Below are 20,742 nucleotides of genomic sequence, written 5' to 3' on the forward strand. Positions count from 1 at the left end.
ATCCTCAGGTGGCACTGGGCGTGGACTGGGATGCCCTGAGCGTCCCAACCATGGGTGGAGAAGCTTCCCCTGCCCCTTGGAACCACAGTTCCTCTATCGGACTCCCCTGGCTCAGACTTCCTCTGGACCTTCTGTGGGTCAAAGGGTGATTAAAACCATCAGTGACTCTCAGAACTGAGATGGAAATGTGTCCCGTGCAAAAGGACCACAGAGCCACTCTGTTCTGGCAGCAGCCTGAGGTTTCCCATGATGAGAATGGACAGAAATCAGAGGGCAGCTTGGGGACCATGGACTTTTCCTGGAAAGAGCCGGGAGGGTAAGCACTGGGGGTTTGCGGGCCCTGCAGTGAAAAAACACAGTTGGCAGTGGTGGGAGGGGGCGGTGGCCACAGCTGGGTGTCAATAAAGCTTTATTTACAAAGATGGCCAGTGGGCCAGACTCAGCCACAGATTGCAGTTTGCTGACCTCTGGTTAAACGCACTCCCTCCCAGTGTACCAAGAGGCACCTATGAGGCTTGCGATGGTGTGTCTATTCATTAGCAGGGCACCAGGTGGGTAAACTGTGGCACCTTCTGAGAACAGAATAGAACACAGCAGGAGAAAGGAGTTTGTGCATGTGAGTGAAAGATACCAAAGCAAGGGTTAATCAAGAGGACAGTATGATGCCATCCACAAAATATGTGTAGGTCACATACCAAGCAATGATGAATATTGTCCATGAATTCAAAAACATGCGTGTGAACAGTTTTAAAAGAATGAGAGAGTTACAGACCATGAATGATGCTCCTGTGCAAAAGGGGCAGACTGAGGTGCTTTCACAGGATGTTTGTTGTATAGCTTTCAAAACTCTCGGGAAGAGACTGAGGCCACCAGATGTGACTCCCTTGGGGTCTCAACTGGGGGGGGGTGCAATGTCCTCCCTAGGGTACTCTTACCCAGGGTTGATGGGGACCCAGCGGGATGCTCATGGTACAGAGCAGGGTCAATTTCATAACCAGCCTTCAGGAGCCAACGGCCTCTCCAAGGCCCTCCACTCCTTGGCCCACCCCTCCCCAGAGCTCCCCATCACACTGAGAGCAGAATGAAAAACACCAACCAAAGCCCTGGAGCCTCTCTTGCCCTCCCCCCACTCCCCACTCTCAGCTCCACACACAGGGACCTTCTCACTGTTCCTGCAACACACCAGGCCAGATTCGGCCCCAGGGCCTTTGCACAGGCTGTGCCTTCTGCCTGGACCATCGTCCTGGATTTCCACACGGCTTAGCCCTTCCTGTCACACCAATTTCACTCAAAAGCCCCCTCACAGTCCACCGCAGGTTATTTTTCATTACCCGTCTTCCCCAGTAGACCACAAGCCCCAGGGCCTCTCACTGGCAGCTGCATCCCCAAGCCCAATGCAGTACCTGGCGCTTGGTGGGGGGAAATACTGGTTGACTTCATAGTTGAATGACACTAATCTGCAGTGGCGTGATCAGTGGGCTCCTGGGGACAAGGAGGGTGCAGGGAGGGGTTGCAAAAGGGAAGCCTGGAGCACCTGTCATCCCCTGAATGTGGCAATGGCCTTGCGTGCCCCTCACTGCATGTCCACTGAGCCTACAGAGAGAAACACTTAAACCATTTTTGTACATGGATATTATTTCCAGAATGAGATTTCATTTACATACCTGTACACGCACCCACACACCTGGGGGAGCAGGATGAGAAAACACAAGCATGTAGATGGCAGCCATCTGTGCCAGCCAGCACCCAGCACTGCTGTTGTTTTCGTTTTCTTGGTTACAGTCAATAGAATATTTTTGTGAAAAAGTAAAACTGGTCCCTATCAGAACGGGACGAGGGGGCTGGCTTTCTCCCTGAAATGCAGTTTTACCTGAGTCCGTGCTGGGGATAGAGCCACCTTCCAGCCTGGGAGGGGGAGGGAGGGTCTGAGGAGGTGGCAGTGACCCTGACCCTGACCACAGGAGTCACTAAGAACACCTCAGCAGCGCCCCCTCCGGCCCACACACCTACTAGACGCTCCCCAGAGCAGCCACCAGAGGGCGCCCACAAGCATACAACTCAGGCCCTGCCCTTCTCTGCCCATAGCCTTCCGGTGTAAAGGATCTCACCGCCCCCTTCCTTGGCTCCACCACAGCCCTGACCCAACTGCACCCTCAGTACCACTTGCCTCCCAGTGGCTTAGTCCCTCTGCAACGCACACCTCTGTACTTTGCGTGTCCTCTCCACCCCCGAGAATCCAAGTTCCTGAGAGCAGGGACTCAGTTCAAGGCTGAGCACCACCCCCAACACACCTCTCTAGCCTGACGCTGTGTGACACCCGATGAATGTGGAATGAATCGGAACTAGGCGGACCAGGTAGCAGCTGAGGGATAAGCTCCAGACCGGGGTCTGCCCTGCCGATCCTTGGGAGCTCCCAGGCCATGCTGAGCAGCACAGGGCATCCTGGGACCCTGGCCCAGCCTGGATCTCCCTGAGCCAGGTTTGGGCCTCGGGGTAGGCCTGGCACTCAAAAAGCCACGGCACCCCATATTGGTATTGGGGCAAATGGTGTCCTTCCAAGCTCATGTCCACACAGAACTTCAGAATGTGGACATAGGTGGAAATAGGGCCTTTGCAGATGCAATTAGTCGGCGAGAGGCCGTGCTGGAGTAGGGTGGGCCCTAAACCCAAAGGTCCATCCTTAGAAGACATGGAAAGGACGGCCACGTGAAGATGGAGGCAAAGACTGGATGGGAACCAGTGAAGGCCAGAAGCTGAGAAAGACTTGGGACCCTCTCCCTCGGCCTCCAGAGCTGGGAAATGATACACTGCTGCCGTTTTGACACTGAGTTTACGGTTCCGTGGCCCTGCCCGAGGAAATGAATATGCCCCACTGTTCCAGCACCTCATGAGCTGGTTTTCACACCCATTTTGCAGTGGCATGTGTCGGGGGGTCCCAGCTGGGGGCAGGAAGGACGCTGACCTTGGGTTTCAGAGCTCCCCCACCGGGGAACACAAACCACCATGAGGTGGGTAAGGTCACACCCTGAGGCCCCAGCCCCAACAGGACACCCGAGGCAGTCGTTCGATATGGCTTTATTTCTGATCGTCCGGCTGCGTCCCACAACCAGCCTGAGCTCGGCAGTCCTGACGACCTGCCCGGGGAGGAAGAACGCTCACTCGGCACCACTCTGACCGCACATCCACGGGCTCGACCCACTGCACTCACACACAGGGAAGGGTGGCTGACCCTGGCTCCAGCCCACCCGGGGTGACGGGAGCTCAGTAAAGTCTTTGGGGGGATGGGCCACCTGGCAGGGAGGCAAGGGAGGGCCATGGCGCACCCGTTCCCTCCAATGAGCAGTGAGCCGGCTTCCTTCTGGAGGGAGCCAGTCCTGGCCCCTGGGGGCCCCTCAGTATCCAGGAGGCAGGTGCCAGGAGGCTCCTTGAATCCCCTCTCCTGGACCCTGACCCCCCAGCACTAACACTCAATTGATTATATTGCTAATGAATCGGTACACCTGGTCTCCCTGAGGTCAGTCCCAGCCCTGCTCCCCTCCCCACTTACAAGAGGCTCATGCCCCACAAGGCCTGGCGGCTCAGATCTGCCCCCTTGGGGTGTTGGGAAGAGCTGCCCCCAGGGCACATGTCCTCCTGGGGTGTGGGGAAGCCTGCCCCCGCCCCCGCTCAGTGCATCCTTCTTACAGATGAGGAACCCGAGGCCCAGGGAAAGGAGCAGAAGGGCTGCTTCTCGCCTCAGGGACTCTGCTGACACCTGTGCCCCAGGGGGACAGGCTAAGTGCAAGTCCCAAGGTGGTGGTGGGGGGACAGGGGAGCTGGGCTGGGCTTCCAGGGGCGGCAGGAGGGGCAGAGGCAGCTAAAGCAGGGCGAGCGGAGCAAGGGGAGGGGTGGACAGGGGGGTGTTCAGGGGAGTCTCAACCCAGGGCCACCCCTGGGCTGGCTCTCCTCAGCCTTGCTGGGGTGGGGCCACAGGCTGCCGAGGGAGGGGCGACGCTGCCCTCTCCAGAGAGGAGAGAAGGGGGTATCCAAGTCACCGGAGCGGGTGGGGACAGCTTGGAGGTTAGACGCAGAGCCAGCGAGGGGATGGTCTGGCCCTGGTCCCCTCAGCCTGCAACTGCTAGGTCCAAGGTCAGAGTCATAGGCAGGCTGTGCTGGGGGCATTTCCTCTTTCCTCCAGTGGCTTTTATGCCCTGAGGGCCACGGGGCCAACTCTGGGGCTGGGGGCTCGTCCACGCACTTGTCCCCGACCAAGTCCACAGCCTGGCCTGGACCTCCACCAATGCTCCTCCAAGGGAGCTCGAAGGACAGAAAAGAGAAAGAAGCCCCCAAATCCTCAAGAGCAACACAGAAAAGCTCTGTAATTCAGAGTTTCCTCGCCGAGGGAGTGAGGCCCTGCCCTCCACCAGTGTGGAGCAGGAGAGTGCAGGCGGCCGCGTCACTGCGTCTTGGCCTTCAGCAGTCTCTGAACAGTTTTGTACAGGAGGTCGAAGTGCTGGGGGCAGCGGGAGGGCTCCAGTGAGGTCAGGGCCACCCCACCAATGGGAGGGCCGCCTGTGGGGACTCGCCTGGTCAGGAGGCCCTGCCCCGCCCCCGCTTACCTGGACTGCCGTGTAGGCCATCCCGAGGTAGGCACCGATGCAGACGGCCAGGAGCAGGTCGAAGATGGCCGGCTTGACCCTGGGGAGAGGAGGGCAGTGGGGTGGCTCAGCTGGCTAGGCCAGCGGTCCCTGGACCCGGCCCCCTGGGCGGTGACGCAGAGTGCTCACCTGTAGGCATTCATCACCTGCTTCAGCTGGTCGTAGAAGACAAACTCAGGGTCCCTGGCAAGAGAGGGCTTTCTCAGAGGGCTCATCAGGCAACCCTGGAAGACGGCAGGGGATGGGGGCACCCTGGGGGTGTGTCTGCACGGGGCTGCCGCTGTCTCTCTGGGAAGGACCGTCCTTCACTCTGAAGTAATGTCTTTCCTGTTGTTTGGGGGGGGGTGTCAAAATGTACTCTCTAGAAGTAGTAATTGTGGATATTTTCTGGTCTGGGAAGTGTTCTACAGAAAAGGAGAAAGACTACAACCTAGGAATCGGAGATCCCAGCTCCGCAGCTGTGGGGCCACTCTGAGCCTCAGTTTCTTCCTCTGTTTTAGAGCTCTGTCTCCCTGGAGTGACATGAGCTGGGGGAGGCTGCCTGTGGATGCCCAAGGACACCTCTCCTCGGTCCTCCCTCACTCAGCCCAACCAGGGAGTTTGGGAGCGTCCAACAGAAAAAAAAAAATCCAGGAGACCTGTAGTGAGAAAATCCGGGAGGCCAGGGCTGGAAGGGACCTGGGTGGAGTGTGAGTCACCTGAGGCCCAGAGCACAGAAGGACCACAGAGGCTGGGTGGGAGTAATAGGGTTGCCAGATAAAACATGGGACTTCAGCTCTATGGGGAATGCAGACAAGGAAGAAGCAGGCTTTGAGCATAAGTATGTCCCAAACACTATGTGGGATAGACTTAGGCTGAGACAACCTGTCCTTCACCTGGAACCTGGATTTCAGGGGGCAACATACTTCTCACTGAGTTAGTTTTCACCCAGACCCTAGAGGAGCCACCTGCTGGCGAGCCGAGCCGGGGAAGGGCCAGGGCCTTACCGCTTGTCGGCCTTGATGTGGTGCTGCTTCACCTCCTTCAGGTATCGGCCCAGGTGGTGCTCCAGCGTGCTGAGGAACGTGCCGTCCTTGTCCACCAGCTGGGCGGCCCTTGGCTGGGTGGTGAGCCAGTCCATCACGGAGTCCAGCTGCTCCTGCTGGATCTGCTGCGGGAACGCGGCCGTGGTCACGGGACCCCTGCCCCCCTGCCCCCAACTCCCCACACCCGCCTGCCCAGCCATTACCATCTGCTCCGTGAAGACCGGCATGTCCGGGGGAGTCCCCTGTGGAGAGAGGAGGACACGGCCTGAGTCAAGACTGGACAGGGGACTCGAGGGGGGCGGGTGGGGGGGGGCCCTCACCTTCTCTGTCAGGTTGTAGATGACGCGGGTCAGGGCCTCGGCAATGAGCCTTGTGTTTCGCGTCAGGGTTTTAGAGTCAACCCGGGACCTTGAAGGGCAGATTTTAAACTGTGTTTAAATGTGTTTGGAACTGTCATCATTTATAATCACCAAAAACCAAGAAGCCCCATGTATCTCTGATGATAAAAACAGGAACAGCAACAGCCTCCCTGGCAGATGGGCCCCCCCCCGCTCAGGCTCCTCTAGGCCGGGCCGCCCTCCTATGGGGCCCAGCCTGAGTCCTGTGGACACACCTCTGCCTCCAGGGACTGGACAGCTCTGGGCCTAGTTCCTCCTCCGGAACCTGGAGGAGGTCAGGGCACTGGCCCATGGGCAGCTGATGTAACACCCCGCAGTGGGAGAAATGTCCCCCCAAATTCATACCCACCTGGAACCTGGGAATAGGACCTGATTTGGAAGTGGGATCTCTGCAGATGTGATAAGTCAAGTGGAATAGGGGGTTCTAAGTCCCACAGCTGGAGTCCTTATAAGGAGAGGGGGGTTTGGACACAGGCACAGGGAGAGGACATGTGATAACAGAGGATGAGTGGTGGCGCAGCCTCAACCTCAGGGACACCGAGGGCTGCCAGTGACACAGGACCACAGAGAGGAGCTTCAGAGGCAACACGTTCCTCCCAAGTGGGTGTGAGGTGCAGGCTGCCCAGGGAGGCAGGGTGAGGGGTGGCTGGCTCGCTCTCCCGCTCCCCCACATCCCCCCAACAACTCTTCTTTGCCCTCAGCTCCCTCTGCACTGCAACATCCTTCTCCTGGCTCAGGCCCCTTGGCTTGGACACCACCTCCTCCAGGAAGCCTCCTAGATGCCCCAGGACTGGCTAACACCCATCCCCCTGCCTGTTCGGACAGTGACCTTTTAACCATCCCTGCAGCAGACACGTGCCCACGCCCCGGGCATGGGGCTGACACCACCACACGACCTGCTGCTGAGGGCTGGTGTGCTAGTGGCGGACACGTGGGAGTCACAGAGGCTCAGCGTGGGCAGGAGGGAGGCCGCACTCACCGCACATCCATGATGCTGCTGCGCTGGCCATCACGGTGGCTCTCCAGGTGGGAGAGGGTGAAGGCAGGCAGCCGGCGGATGGCGAAACGCTCATGCTCCCAGGCCAGGATATCTTCTGCCAGGTTGATCTTCTTGTGCACCATGGAGAACCGCACCTCTGGGAACTGGTGGGCGGCCACCTGCCAGGGGCACCATCAGGGTCTGCCCGGTGCCTGCAGGCCTTGCCCCCGTCCCCACCACTCTGCGGAGAGAACCCCTTGTGCCTGGAGGGTCCCAATTCCCTCCCTGAACCTCCTGCCAATGTCCCAGCCAGGCCCCCAATCCTCAAGGCGCCCATCTGTGAAGTGGGCTTGTGTGCCTGGCCCTTGCGGGGTACTTACCATCTCAAGCTCCCGTAGGAAGGCATGCTGCAGCGTCCCCTCCCTGGGTGGCTTGGACACGTGCAGGTGCAGACTATCCCCCCGGCCCACGGTGTCCAGGCAGAGGACAAAGGCCACGTTGTCCTGGAGCAGGCTGGAATCTGTGGGCAGTGAGGGCTAGTGGGGAGGGGGAGGCAGCAAGTACCAGGGGCCTGAACCCCACCCCAGGCACCCGGGGCTGCTCACCTGTGTGGTCCAGGTTGTCTTCCAGCCAGCGCTTGGTGCCCTGGTAGTTAAACTTTCCTCCTCCGGAAGCAAAGAACAGGAGATTGTACCTGCCAGTGGGAGCGGGGTGTCAGCACTGACAGGAAAGAGCCTACGCACCTGATAAGGCAGAGAGGTCTCCCCAAGTACAAAATCCGACTGGCCCTTGGGGCATTCTAGGCGCTGTGGGGGGCTGGGCAGCGGCCTCGGCCTCTACTCACTAGATGCCAGGAGATCCCAGTCAGGACCACCACAGATGTTCAGCCAGTGTCCCCTGGGGACAAAGACGCCCCTTGGGTGAGAAGCATGGCTCCAGAGACCTCTCTGAGCTCTGGAAACCAGGAGTGACTGGGTGGCCCAACCAGGAAATAGACCCAAAGACAGAAAGCGACAGGAATGCAGCAACGCCTCCCTCAAGCAGGCCTGAAGCCAGGGATGTCATGAAGGCCGTGTCCCTGTGCCCCCCACCGCCCATCCCATCCATCCTACCAGGGCCACTGTGGTCCTCACAGGAGAGGAGAGACATGTGAGGGTGTGGCCAAGGAATGCATTCACTGATGGAAACCACCGTTGCCGAGGAGGTAGGAAGAACCCTCCCCTCAATCTTAGCAGGGGATGCAGCCCTGCTAACACCCCAATCTCAACTCCATACTCCTGACCATGAGCACCCCTGCTGCTCGAGCCACTGTGTGGGTGGAGTCTGGCACAGCAGCCCAGGGGAGACCCACCCTGACTGGCCGTGCTCAGTGCCAAGACAGAGACCCTAGCGTAAGTGGCTATTTCCTGGGTGTTTCTGCTTTTCATCGCTGGAAGCATGCCCAAGCGTTCCGGCAACAAGAGAAGCCTGGTTTCCTGGGTGGGATTCCAGGGGCTGGCTCATAGACGTTGTGATTCCCAGGTCGGAACTGCCCCCAGCCCCACGGTGGCCGTCACTTACGCAGCATGGGTGCGCTTGTAGGTGTAGAGCCTGGAGAAGAGGCGGGCAAGCTCCAGGAGCACAGAGATGCCACTTCCGTTGGAGTCTGCCCCGTGTGACAGCCACTGCAGGTGGGAGAGATAAAGCCAGGCTCACCCCACATCCACACACAGCACCTAGATCCCCCACTCCAGCCCCCTCTGAGCCACCCCCTAATCTTGCCTTCAGCCCTATTTCCAGCACACAGCTCGGATCACTCCCCTCCATGGTTCAAAGTCCCAGACGGACGGCCCCTTGGCCTGGCCCAGCCCCACACATGAGGATCCCCTCACTGATGGAGATACTGCCCCAAGCCCACAGGGAGCTGGGATGGCAGCCTCTGCATCTGCCCCAGGAACCTCGGGCCTCCTTGCTATGACTGGGTAGGCTTTCCCTCCAGCCAGACCACCAGTCTTCTGCTCCCCCATACTGTGAAATCCCGCTGACTTGTCTGGGTCCTGCGATCTAAGGTGACATTCCCACTGGGGGATAATGGGCTCTTAGTGGGAAAAAAATTGGCCTGGGACCCTCCCACTGTCACAGTGCATAAACCGACACAGTGTATTAAGGGTCCCAGGGAAGGGGCTTCACGATGTTCAGTGAGAGAAGCCAGACACTGAGGGCCCACAGAGTGTGACTCCATTGATCTGAAACAGCTGGAACAGGCATATCCACAGAGACAGGAGGGCTGGTGTTGTCAGGGGCTGGGGAGGGGGTGCAGGTGACTGATGGGGACAGGGCTGATTTTGGTGGTGATGGAAAAAAAACAAACTTAAGAAAATTTCACAGGAGTTCCCGTCGTGACTTAGTGGTTAACAAATCCAACGAATATCCATGAGGATGTGGGTTCGATCCCTGGCCTTGCTCAGTGGGTTAGGGATCTGGCGTTGCTGTGCGCTATGGGTCACAGAAGTGGCTGCGATCTGGTGTAGTGATGGCTGTGATACAGGCTGGCAGCCGCAGCTCCGATTCAACCACTAGCCTGGGAACCTCCATATGCCGCAGGTGCGGTCCTAAAAAGAAAAAAAAGAAAAGAGAATTTCAACAGAAGGGGGAAAATCAGGACAAAAATGTCTAAAAAGGCTCTGTGAAGGTGGGTAATGAACAGGGTGAGACGGCAGTTCCAAGCTGACTGTCCAGGGCTGGCCTCACAGGTACGGTGACCTCCATGTGGCACAGCTGGGAGCACACACCCGGCTGCAGGCCCTCCAACATGCCCCGTTTGGTCCAGGTGGTTGTTACTTCTCCTGTGTGAAGCCCCAGCCCAACCACCGTGGGGCTGTGAGAGCCCCAGGAGGCCTTCAGCCTGGAAGAGGGCCGAGCGCGGGAGCTCGCGCTGCGGATCTTAGGCCACGTTCTGGGACAACCACTCACCAGGTCAGCCCTCAAGGGTCTGGCACTGGACTCTGGGGGCTCCTGATGGGGGCCTGGGGGGGGGGCTCCCTGTCTCTACACTGATTGTGCCAACACAGGGTCTTCATGTGCACCTGCTCTCCTCCTGGAGTCTGGGGTCTCAGCCACGCCGGGCAGAGGCGCTTGCGTGACCGAGCCCAGTGAAAAGCCAGGCTAGGTCTCATGAGCCTCCCTGGGGACCCCGCCTCACTTATGCTGTCACATCTTTGGCGGAGCGAAGCTTCACGATGACACCCAACCCCTAGGGTGTTCAAAGGGACCCAAGGTAGTGCCTACTGGGCCTCCAGAGAGCATAGCGGCATGTCTGCTCCAAACTGGGCATGGAGGGTAAGAACGTACCGGGGCCACCCCGAAAGCGTCGTAGTGAGCCACGATGACGATGGTGGGCAGGTCCTCTCCACCCAGCCCGGTCAGTCGCCCCTGCAAAGACACAGGCATAAAGGGCCCGCCAGCCTGAGACAGTCTCCTGGGCTTTGCCAGCTATATGCGCACACATGGGGACTGGGTGGGCGTGACTATGCCAATAAAACTTTATTTACAGACACAGATTGAGGGCCACAACCTCAGGTGCCAACACTGCTTCTCCACCCAGAAACCAGGCCCACCCGTCAAAGGCTGAGCTCCAAGCCCGGTCTTAGCTGCCAGGTTGAGCTCTGCTGGAACAGCACAGGAGGAGCCCCGTGGAGTCTGGGTCAGAGGCCCTGGCTGGGGTCCTCCCGTGTAAACTGACCTTCCCTCAAGTCCAACAGGAAATAGAAAGACATCCTGTCAGGAGCACTGCCCATGGGTATTTGGCCAGGGACAGCAGGATCGGACCAGCTCCCCGCTGAGTGGTGGGGCAGCAGGTGGGGGCAGCATGTGCTGAGGCCGTGTCCCTTACGCTCAGACAGAGGCAGCTCCGCAAGGCCACAGCAGAGGTCTTGGTGGAGCCTCTCAGATGCCACTTCATGGGGTGGAAGGGAACAAAACCGCCAGAGCCTTTGCTGCAGCAGTCCCCTCAACCCAGTGACATGTCCCCTTGGCCACCCAAGGGGTTGACCCTCATGGGGAGAATGGAAGGCAGGAGACTTAGTGTTTGCTCTGGCCTGGATGCTTGCCCTGCCAGTGGGAGATAAGAGACTGGACTCTTTCATGTTTGGCTTTTTTTCTTCTTTTCCAGAATGGTATTTTTAAAAAAAATTCATCGAAGTACAGTTGATTTACAACGTTATGCCAATTTCTGCTGTACAGCAAAGTGAATCAACATACATACATTTGTTCTTTTTTTAAATATTATTTTCCATCATGATCTATCCCAAGAGATTGGATCTAGTTCCCTGTGCTGTACAGGAGGACCTTGTTCTGTATCCTGGACTGGGAGTCTGGGGTAAACAGATGCAAACTATGTATGGCTTTGATCACCACCCAGAGCTCTGCTCCCTCCCAGCTCAGGTGAGTTCCTGTAATGTTAACCTGAAGGGAAGGGCTCAGCCACTCGCGGAGAGAGGGCTAAGGGGCGCCTGGTGAGGTGGGGGTCAGGGGAGGCAGTGGAAAGGCCCTCTGGTGGGATGAAGAGGCAGGGCAGCTGCATGAAGCCAGCAGGAGCCCCACCTTTCCACAGAGCCCCAATCGGAGGCTTCCTCTAATGGAGTCGGGCACTCACCTCCACACTGGTGATGAGCCAGTCACTCACGGCCTTGCTCTGGACGCCGCTGGTAACCATCTGGAAGCCATTGGCGGTGGCGGTGTGGAGCAGCACTGCAGATGGAGGCAGGGAGGGTCAGCCTGAGCCCTGGTGCTGCCCTCCAGTGGCCCCTCCAGCTGGCATCCTTGTCACCCCTGCACCCCAGGTCTGAGTGAAAGCAGAACTGACCACATGGACTAGAACACAATGCATTAACTGCACATGGGAAAGAACCTGGGTGTCCAGAATAAGAGCTAGTGAAACAGGCACCTGGACCTCGGGCAGGCCGGCAGTGTGCTTCCCCACTCTGCAGGGCCATCAAGGCCCTGTTCCTAAATCACAGAGTCACCAACCCAAATTCCAAAGGATCAATTCTGGAGTTCCTGTCATGGCTAAGTGGTTAACGAATCTGACTAGGAACCATGAGGTTGCAGGTTCCATCCCTGGCCTTGCTCAGTGGGTTAAGGAACCGGCATTGCCGTGAGCTGTGGTGTAGGTTGCAGATGCGGCTCGGATCCCGTGTTGCTGTGGCTGTGGTGTAAGCCAACGGCAACAGCTCTGATTCGACCCCTAGCCTGGGAACCTCCATATGCCGTGGGAGTGGCCCTAGAAAAGGCAAAAAGACCAAAAACAGAACAAAACAAAACAAAAACAAAGGATCAATTCAGCAATGACCCCCAAACAGGAGTTTCCCATCAGAGGGCCTATAATCCTCCAGCCCAACTGTGATGGGCACACAAGATGTTACCCCTGGAAGCCAGGAGTAGGGTGCCCCTCAGGAACTGGGGTACGTCTGCAACTTCTTCTAAATCTTAATGTACTCCAAAACAAACAATACATTTATTTTTCTTTCTTTCTTTCCTTCCTTTCTTTTCTTCCTTTTTTTTTTTGACTCTTTAGGGCCTCAACTATGGCACATGGAAGTTCCCAGGCTAGGGTTCGAATCAGAACTGCAGCTGCTGGCCTACACCACAGCCACAGCAACGCCAGAGCCAAGTTGCATCTGCCACCTACACCACAGCTCATGGCAACACCAGATCCTTAACCCACTGAGCAAGGCCAGGGATTGAACCCACATCCTCACAGATACTAGTCAGGTTTGTTACCACTGAGCCATGGACGGGAGCTCTAAATGAGCTATTTCTGAGAGTGTTGCGACTGAGATTTATGATTTTGTATCCTGTTTTTTCCAGTAACCAATGGGAATAAGCACTTTCCCATGCTGCTAAAAAGTCTGGCCTGATATAATTTTTAATGGCTTCATGATATTGTGATATTCCATCAAGTAGCTGACTCCTCCTCCCTTTCATTCCAAATAGGAATTTAGGTCTTTCTAAAAACTCACTCTTCTGCTGCCACAATGCAAATGGCCATTCAACCTCATGGTTACTAGTCAGATTAGTTTCCCGCTGCCACAACGGGAACTCCTGTCCAGACTTTAATCTAGACCAGAGAGGGCAAACTTTTCTGTAAAGCGCTGAAGTCGAAATTTTTTGGCTCTGTGGGTCAAATGGTCTTTTGCAGCCACTTAACTCTGCTGTTGCAGTGGGAAAGCCACCATGAACCATGGAACACTGGCTCTGTGCCAATAAATCTTTATTACACAAATGGCAGCCAAGGGCCATAGTTTGCCAATCCCCAGTGTAGTACCCATGCAGCTAATAATTTGGCCAGGAGGAACCATCCTTCATTTACACCTTAAACACATAATGACAAACTATTTCTCCCAGGAGCTGGGCAAGTCCACCATGTGGACAAACCTGCCTGTCCCACCCACTCCCATGGGCTCTGAGGACTAGCTTCCTTCTCCTTTGACTACTTTTGCTAGTTTACTCCCCTTCCCCCTGAACAAACCGACAAACTGAGAGAGTTCCCAGCTGCCAAACACGGCAGCATCCCCCAGCTGATGGGTGGAAGGAAACGTTGGTGGAAGGGCCATCCAAGAGCACTGATGGCCCACCGTGACCTACACAAGACAGTGACACCAGAAGTTTACCAGGCAGGTAGAAGGGACTAAGAAAACTGTGCAGATGTCGGTGTTCCATAAACCATCCAGAAGCTGAGGACGGCAAACACCCCCCGTGGAATGAGTGGTTCTCAAGCTTTTGTTTGCATGGGAACAGGTGGTGGGATAGGGCGGGAGCTTTGAAACCCAAACTTTGCAAGCGGGTCTGGAGCCTCCACCATTACATATGAGGGATGGATGCCACACGCTTGCAGCAGGTGCAGGTAGCTGAAGAGCACAGCCTGGACCCTACCGTGAAGCCACCTCTCCCCAACCCCCCAGTCCGAGCCCACCTTCAGCAGCGGAGGCGGAGCCCTGGGAGGCGGAGGCAGCCTGCGTCTGTTCGTAGATGGACAGCAGGGCGTCATCCTCCACCGCAAAGTACACGGGGACAATGGTCTCCATGGCCAGCATCTCGGGCTCGATCTCCATGAATTGCTGTAGGAGAGAGATTCGGTCAGGTGGCTTCTGGCCAGGAGAGGGGGACCCACGGCCGCCCCTGGAGGGCGGGCAGCCAGGGCCTGGCCTGGACGGAGCTGGGCTGGCGGGGTGGGGAGGGGCTCACCCGGACGACGTCCTGCGGCACGGCGGCCATGGCCCGCGGCAGGATGATGACCACGGCGCCCGCGGACTGGCGCAGGGCGCGCTGGTAGCGCTCATACGAGAAGTCCAGCAGCCGCATGAGCACGCAGCGCCTGCTCAGCACGTCCGCGTCGATGGTGCGCGCCTCCGTGTTAAGCACCGCGTTCCGAGTGCCTACAGGAAGAGGTCCCTCAGCTGACGCTGGAACCCCGGCTGGCGCACCTCACTGCCCACCAGAGCCATACCCACCACAAACGTGGTGATCATGGGGCCTTTCAAGAAGCCAAGGAACACCAAGTCACTCCCCTTGGACCAACCTCCCATCTGCGCCCCCATTCCTAGACCAGGGCTCCACTGGCTGTCCCTGCTCTGGAACACCCCCACCCCCTCCCTTCACCCCCAGCTGCAGTCGCCCCTCAGAAAGTGACATCATGGGAGTTCCCACTGTGGTTCAAATGGTTCCCAGTGACAAAGCTGACGAGTGTCCATGAAGACGAAGGTGTGATCCCTGGCCTCGCTCAGTGGGTTAAGAATCCCATGTTGCTGTAAGCTGTGGTGTAGGTCACAGATGCAGCTGGGCTCCCACACCGCTGTGGCTGTGGCTGTGGCTTGGCTGGCAGCTGCAGCTCAGATAGGGCCCCTAGTCTGGGAACTTCCATATGCTGCAGGTCTGGACCTAAAAAAGCAAAAGACATTGTCTCTGCCCACCCAGCCACCCTGTGAGGATGTGTAGTCTGCCTGCTGGGCTCTCCCCACATGCCCTTGTGGCCCCACCACAGCTGAGGGGGGCTTAGTGTCCTCACCCCACCGGAAGAGGCTGCCAGTGTCCCCCCAGCCACCCGCCCACAAGGCAGAGGCAAGAACATCAGCAGGAGCACTGGATTGGATCCTGGACGGTCCTGCTTCCCCATCACTTCCACTGGGTCCCTCCAAACTCCTTGGACACAGAACCCCAGGCCCAGCCCAGGTTGGTGGGAGACCACCAGCGCTGATTCCAGGGTCCAGTCACCAGCACAGGGAGCCCCCAGGCTACAGGACTGCCCTCCACAGTCCTCAAAGCCCTGAGGAAAACCCAAACCCTGCCCTGGCTGACCCGAGCCGGTGGCCCTGGTCCTGCCCTCTCAGCTCAGTTGTGGTCCTCTCCTGGCCAGGCACCCCCCACCTCCACGGCTCTAACATCACCCTGTCCAAGTCTGTGGGGGCCTGAGCAGCACTCAGAGGGTGTAGTTGCTATCTACTCCCCTAAATAGCCTGGGGCTTCAGGGGGCAAGCGTCTCATTCACTGAAGCTTACACCCAGCATCGCTTGGCAACTCCTGGCCCAAGTGACAAAGACACACAGCGAGCCCAAAACATCTCGTGTGTGCAGGCTGACCCAGGATGCACAAAGCAAGGAAACAAACCCTATCATACATGAAGCCTGCATGTAGTCCTTTGGATCTCCAGTCTGAGACCACACAGGGAGTGTCAAAATAACAATGCAGGAATCCCTGCTGTGGTGCAAGGGGACTGGCTATGTCTCTGCAGCACCAGGTCGCAGGTTTGATCCCCTGCCCAGCCCAGTAGGTTAAAGGATCTGGCGTTGCCACAGCTTTCAGTGTAGACTGCAACTGTGGCTCAGATCTGATCCCTGGCTGGGAAACTCATACGCCCCAGGGCGGCCAAAAAACAAAAAAGAACAATGCAGAGGAATTTTCTTATGGCTTAATGGGTTAAGGATTTGGTGTTGTCACCGTGGTGGTTCTGGTTTTAGCTGTGGTGAGGATTTGATCCCTGGCCTGGGAACTTCCTGTGTGTTAGGCCAATAAAATAAAATAAAAATAGAATAACAATGCAGAGAAACGGGTCTGTTTCCCCACAGGAGTCAGAGTGTGCTGCTCGGAGGTCGAGGCAGCAGGGCAAGGTGACACCCAAGTCCTCAGGGATACACCAGGCCAGGCTCAGGGCCAGGAGTGAGGTCTCCACCTCTGCTTTCCAGGAATGCACCATGGGGGTAAAGGCAGCTTCCTACAGCTCATCCTGAGGGCTGTTCCCAGGGAGAAATGCAAAAATGACAGTGTCCCAGGTGGGAATGGGGAGGGCTGTCTCAGGGCCTTGGGCCTATGACCTAGGAGTGAAGCTGGGCCGTGGGCCTCAGGCTGGTGGCTCCATGCCTCTCCCCACCCCTTCTGGGCCTTTCCTCAGCTCTAGGGCCACCTTCAGAGCTGGAGGATGGCAAAGACCTTCAAGAGCCCTTGAAGCTTTGGGAATGCTGGGCAGCCCCTCCCCCGTGCCCCACCTGTCCCAGCCGCAGACTCCCAGGGGAGGTTCAGATGTCACCTCAGGGTGGGGACACAGAGGGCTGCCTGGGAAGCCTACTGTGACCCACTTTCTGCAGGGAAAGTAGAAGGAGGGAAGAGGTGAGAGCAGAGCCAGGTGGATGCCAACTCCCCAACTGTCCCCAGAGTGTGAGCACCCCGAGAACAGAAACAGTCTTTGCTGGGGTGAGGCTGGAGTCAGCATAGCTTCGGTCACCCTCGTGTCTGGGTGGGCACTGGACACCTGGACAGAAGTTACCAATTTCCACAACAGGATCAGACCTGAGCGGGGTTTGCAAACTTTTCTATCTATGGCCTAGTGCCAGTCTTCTCTCCTTGTGGGTGGCACTTGTCCTTTGCTGCAGGAAGCCACCAACTGGTGGGTATAGCCACATGCTGATAAAACTTTATTTACAACACGGGGCAGAGAGCCCAGCCCCAGTGAGGCAGTCCTACAAGCCTGCCCAGGTGGTTGGTTACATCCCCACCTCCCAGGACCTGTTTCAATGTGGACCAAGTGAGATGGGCACAAGCAGGCCACCCTAGCAGGGCCAGAGTCCGGGGCAGGCGGGGGGGGGGATGAGGTCACACCCCAGGGCCCAGCTCACACCCCAGCTCAAAGAGCACACGCCTCTCCTTCCCAGCAGCCCGCCCGCCTGTTTCTCAACAGGAGCGAACAGGAAATTGGGAAAGGAGGCCCAGCAAGGGTTGCACCAGGAGGCGGGGCGGGGAGCAAGGGTGTGCGCGGTGACACTGGGGACTCTGCAATCAGCAATGACCCAGCAGGTCAACTCTCAAAGCTTCCACCACCGGCAGAGCCAGGGGCTCCCTCTGTCCCCAGCATATCCCCAGCTTCTCAGCAGGAGAGGCAGAACAGGGGAGGGAGGAGGGCAGGGAGAAAGCAGAGAGGGTTCTCAAGGAGGACACTGGTCTGAAGTACCCATCTGCAGAGGGGAGAGTGGGCCACCCAGCAGGCAGGCCAGATTGATGAGGTGAGGGAACGGCGGGCAACTCCTCCTGGAGAGTTCCAGGATCTGGACCTGCTGGATTTCAGGATTGTCCAGACCAGGACAGCAGCTCATTACAATTAAATAACGCTGAAGATCCCTTTCCTCCGTTGCATGAACTACATCTTCAGTGGCCACCTGTGACAGCACTGCCGTGACAGCACTGTCTCCTCAGGAGGATGCCAACAATGCATACAGACGGACCACACGTTAGGGCTCCTGGCTTTCTAACCCACTGGTTAGGAGCCTGGGGCCTCGGGTCTAGAGCCATCACTGTAAGCCCCCTCTTGGCACTGCTGACATTCCAGCCCAGACCATTCTGTGGGGGAGCCATCCTGGGCACTGTGTGGGGTGGAGCACCCTTCCTGGCCCCATCCACTCAATGCCAGAGGCCCCCCTCCATGACAACAACAGTCATCACTCAGTGACCCGTAGGGTGACAATCATTGCACTAAACAGAAATGACATAACTCTGGGACAGGGAAGGATCTGAGAGAAAGTCCCAAGAAACCGGGGCCCCTCAAGGGCCTGGCAGTGGCAGGGGGTCCAGGCTGGGCCTAAGGTCCCAATTGCAGGGGCAAGTCCAAGAGAACCAGGGCTCAGAGATGAACCAGGACCAGGAGGAATGGGGAGGGGGTTTCCTCATAGGGAGGGCAGGCGTTAACTTGTGGGGACCTAAGACACCAGGCCGGAAGGTTCTGGAACACCAGATACAGCAAAGCTGGGAAAAGAGAGGGGAATTTAAAATGAGCTGGGCAACGAGGTCTGAGAGATGAGGGAACAGGGCTGGGGAGTAGGATCTAGGCCTCTGCGTCTGAAATCCTGGGAAGGAGCGGGAGTGTCCCAGGAAGCCGACAGATGGGTATGCACCAAAGGAGAGAACAAAATATGGGGTCTAGGAGATTTCAGGAGCCCAAACACAAGGGACTGAAAGGGGGTGGGGGCGGAGGGATTAGCTAAGCCCTTCTGAGGAACCTGACACATAAGCTGCGACCAGGAAGCAGAGCCTAGGAGAGAGAGACCTGGACACCGGGCCACGCTGAGGTTGGCGATCAGAGCTCTTGAGCCCTAAGGGGGGCAGAATGTGGGCACTGGACAAAGAGCACCAGGGTGCTCTGGGCTATGGATGGTTGGGAAGCTCAGCCTGGCAGAACCGAGCTGAGAGGCTCCAGTCCAAGTCAAGTAGGTCAAAGGTTGGAGCTCTGGTCCACGTGGGAATCAGAGAGAGAGGGGACCCAGGAGTCCAAACGCAGGAGGAGCCTGGCCTGAGAGTGAGAGCTCTGACTTCTGGAGCATATAGCCCTTGTCGGGGCCGGGGAGCTGGGAGTGCCAGTGCAGCAGGTTCCTGGGGCATTAGGCAGAGAGAGCTGGGGGCCTAGCGTGGATCTAGGTGTTCAGGCTCTGACTTGCCAGGGGTCTTGGGTAAGAGTCTAGAGACCAAGTGAGGTCTGCGCTTGGACTCCTGCTAGACAGGTGGGAGAGACGGGTCCTAGGGCCCGGAGAGCAGAGACCAAACCAAGGGAGAGAGGTATCCCGGCTGGAGTAGGCCAGGGCCCCAGTAAAGGGGGAGTCTGAGTGGGAAAGCAGGTTGGGGTAGGCAAAGCCGGGGTAGGCCAGGGGCCCAGGAGGAGAGCCGGACTCCGTGGGGAGATGAGGGGCCCGGGTCCACGTACCATAGGGCTGTCCCTGCAGGTCGTACTGCTGCATGCGGTACACGGTAAACTCGTGCGCCGCGTCGGCGGCTGGCAGCGGCGGCGCCACGAGCAGCAGCACGGCGGGCAGGAAAACGATGAAGCCAAGTGGCAGGCACGACGCCTTCAGCATGTTCTCCAGCACCTCGCCCGCTTCCTCCAACATCCTGGCCGGCGGCGGGGCCGCGCGGGGCGGCGGCGGGGACGGGACGGCGACAGCGGCGACTCCCGCGGACTCACCTCGGCATGGGTAGGCGCCGGGGTCCTGCGGGCGCCGTGCCGGGCAGCCTGCATCCGCTTCGGGGTCCTGAGGGCACCGCTGAGGGCTACATGCCCGCCGCCCTGCCGACTGGAAGTTGTAGTTCTCCAGGCGCGCGCGGAGGCATCTGGGAATCGTAGGCCCATTCCGTTACTTCCAGATGGCGAAGGGTGAAGGGGACCGTTTGGCTAAAGTTTCACATAAACTCCAAGCCAGAAGCTACAGAGACTTTAAAAATGCTATTAGCAGTGGAACTTACTGAAATTCTGCTTTACTTTGGGAAAAGAGGAGGGAAGGGGGTGTGTTGCAGGATGTGACCTCGCGACCCGGAAGTAAGTTTGGAAGCAATTGGGGACGGGGGGCGGGGGGGAGTGGAACGTGATACTCTAGGTCTCCTGGGAATTGTAGTCTAATTGAGCAAGCGCAAGGGGTCATGGGAGCTGGAGTCTTTTAGACAGAAGTTGGAGAAAAATCACTTAAAATTCCCAAAGAATATAGATGTTAAACTACATAAGGACAAAGAATTTTGTCTGCTTTGTGCACTGATTTATACCTCATAACGTAACACAGGGTCTAGCACACAGTGGATGGTTTATATAATTTTTGGATAAATGAATGAAATAGAATAAAGAAATCCTGATAGAAGGTTCCTAAGGGATGTCGCAATGGATTGTGGGACTTGTAGTCAGGAGCCAGGCGTTGTGCCAAGATTGGAGAGATAATTATTTTGTGCTTATGCTTATTTATATTGGGGACATTCTCATAGTAAAAAAAAAAAAAGTTTAGTGTTAGAAATTCAAATTTCACTGGGTGTCTCAGATTTGTATTTTCTTATCTGGGCACCCTAAGAATCCAATTGTCTCAGGGTCCCTGGAGGCGTTGAAGAGCATTAGTAATTCACACCCTCTTGTACAGATGGGAAGACCGAGGCCACAGGGTGCAGAGCACACTGGCCCTAGCCCCCAGACTCTGATACTGTTGCCAAAGGAATTGGGCCCTCCCTCCTACCCAAGGGAGAAGTGGCAGTTATGCTGATTAATAGCATGGGTTCAAGTCCCAGCTCATCCACTTCCCAGGCTGTGTGACCTTGGGCATGTTGCTTCACCTCTCTGACCCTCTTTTTCCTCAGCTGCCAAATATGATCATCAAACACTCTTCTTGGGCTCCCCAGGGGTGTGTAAAGATTCAATAAGATAATCCACGTGAACC

General features: G+C 57.3%; 1 protein-coding gene across 5 annotated transcripts; it reads right to left on the bottom strand.

Annotated features, from left to right (window-relative positions):
- Positions 1-1,617: 1,617 nt before the first annotated feature.
- Positions 1,618-19,541, bottom strand: NCLN (nicalin). Of its 5 annotated transcripts, none has more exons than XM_005654712.3 (15): positions 19,257-19,541; positions 14,264-14,454; positions 13,992-14,136; positions 11,673-11,767; positions 10,370-10,450; positions 8,600-8,703; positions 7,645-7,733; positions 7,420-7,559; positions 7,040-7,218; positions 5,983-6,070; positions 5,866-5,904; positions 5,624-5,784; positions 4,767-4,820; positions 4,599-4,677; positions 1,618-3,134 (listed from the first exon to the last, which is right to left on the bottom strand). In XM_005654712.3, the coding sequence occupies exons 1-15, from the start codon at positions 19,438-19,440 to the stop codon at positions 2,886-2,888; spliced, it is 1,878 nt and encodes a 625-aa protein (XP_005654769.1). In that variant the 5' UTR covers positions 19,441-19,541; the 3' UTR covers positions 1,618-2,885. The 5 variants fall into 5 exon arrangements, with proteins under 5 accessions (XP_005654769.1, XP_005654768.1, XP_005654770.1 ...); XM_005654711.3 differs by having other exon boundaries at positions 5,624-5,787; XM_005654713.3 differs by having other exon boundaries at positions 3,060-4,492.
- Between the last annotated feature and the right edge of the window lie 1,201 nt (positions 19,542-20,742).

Source organism: Sus scrofa, chromosome 2 (assembly GCF_054392235.1).
Source record: "Sus scrofa isolate SSC_HxYL_T2T_F1_AM1 chromosome 2, Sscrofa_HxYL_maternal_Yorkshire_Landrace_v2.0, whole genome shotgun sequence".
Classification (NCBI taxonomy): domain Eukaryota; kingdom Metazoa; phylum Chordata; class Mammalia; order Artiodactyla; family Suidae; genus Sus; species Sus scrofa.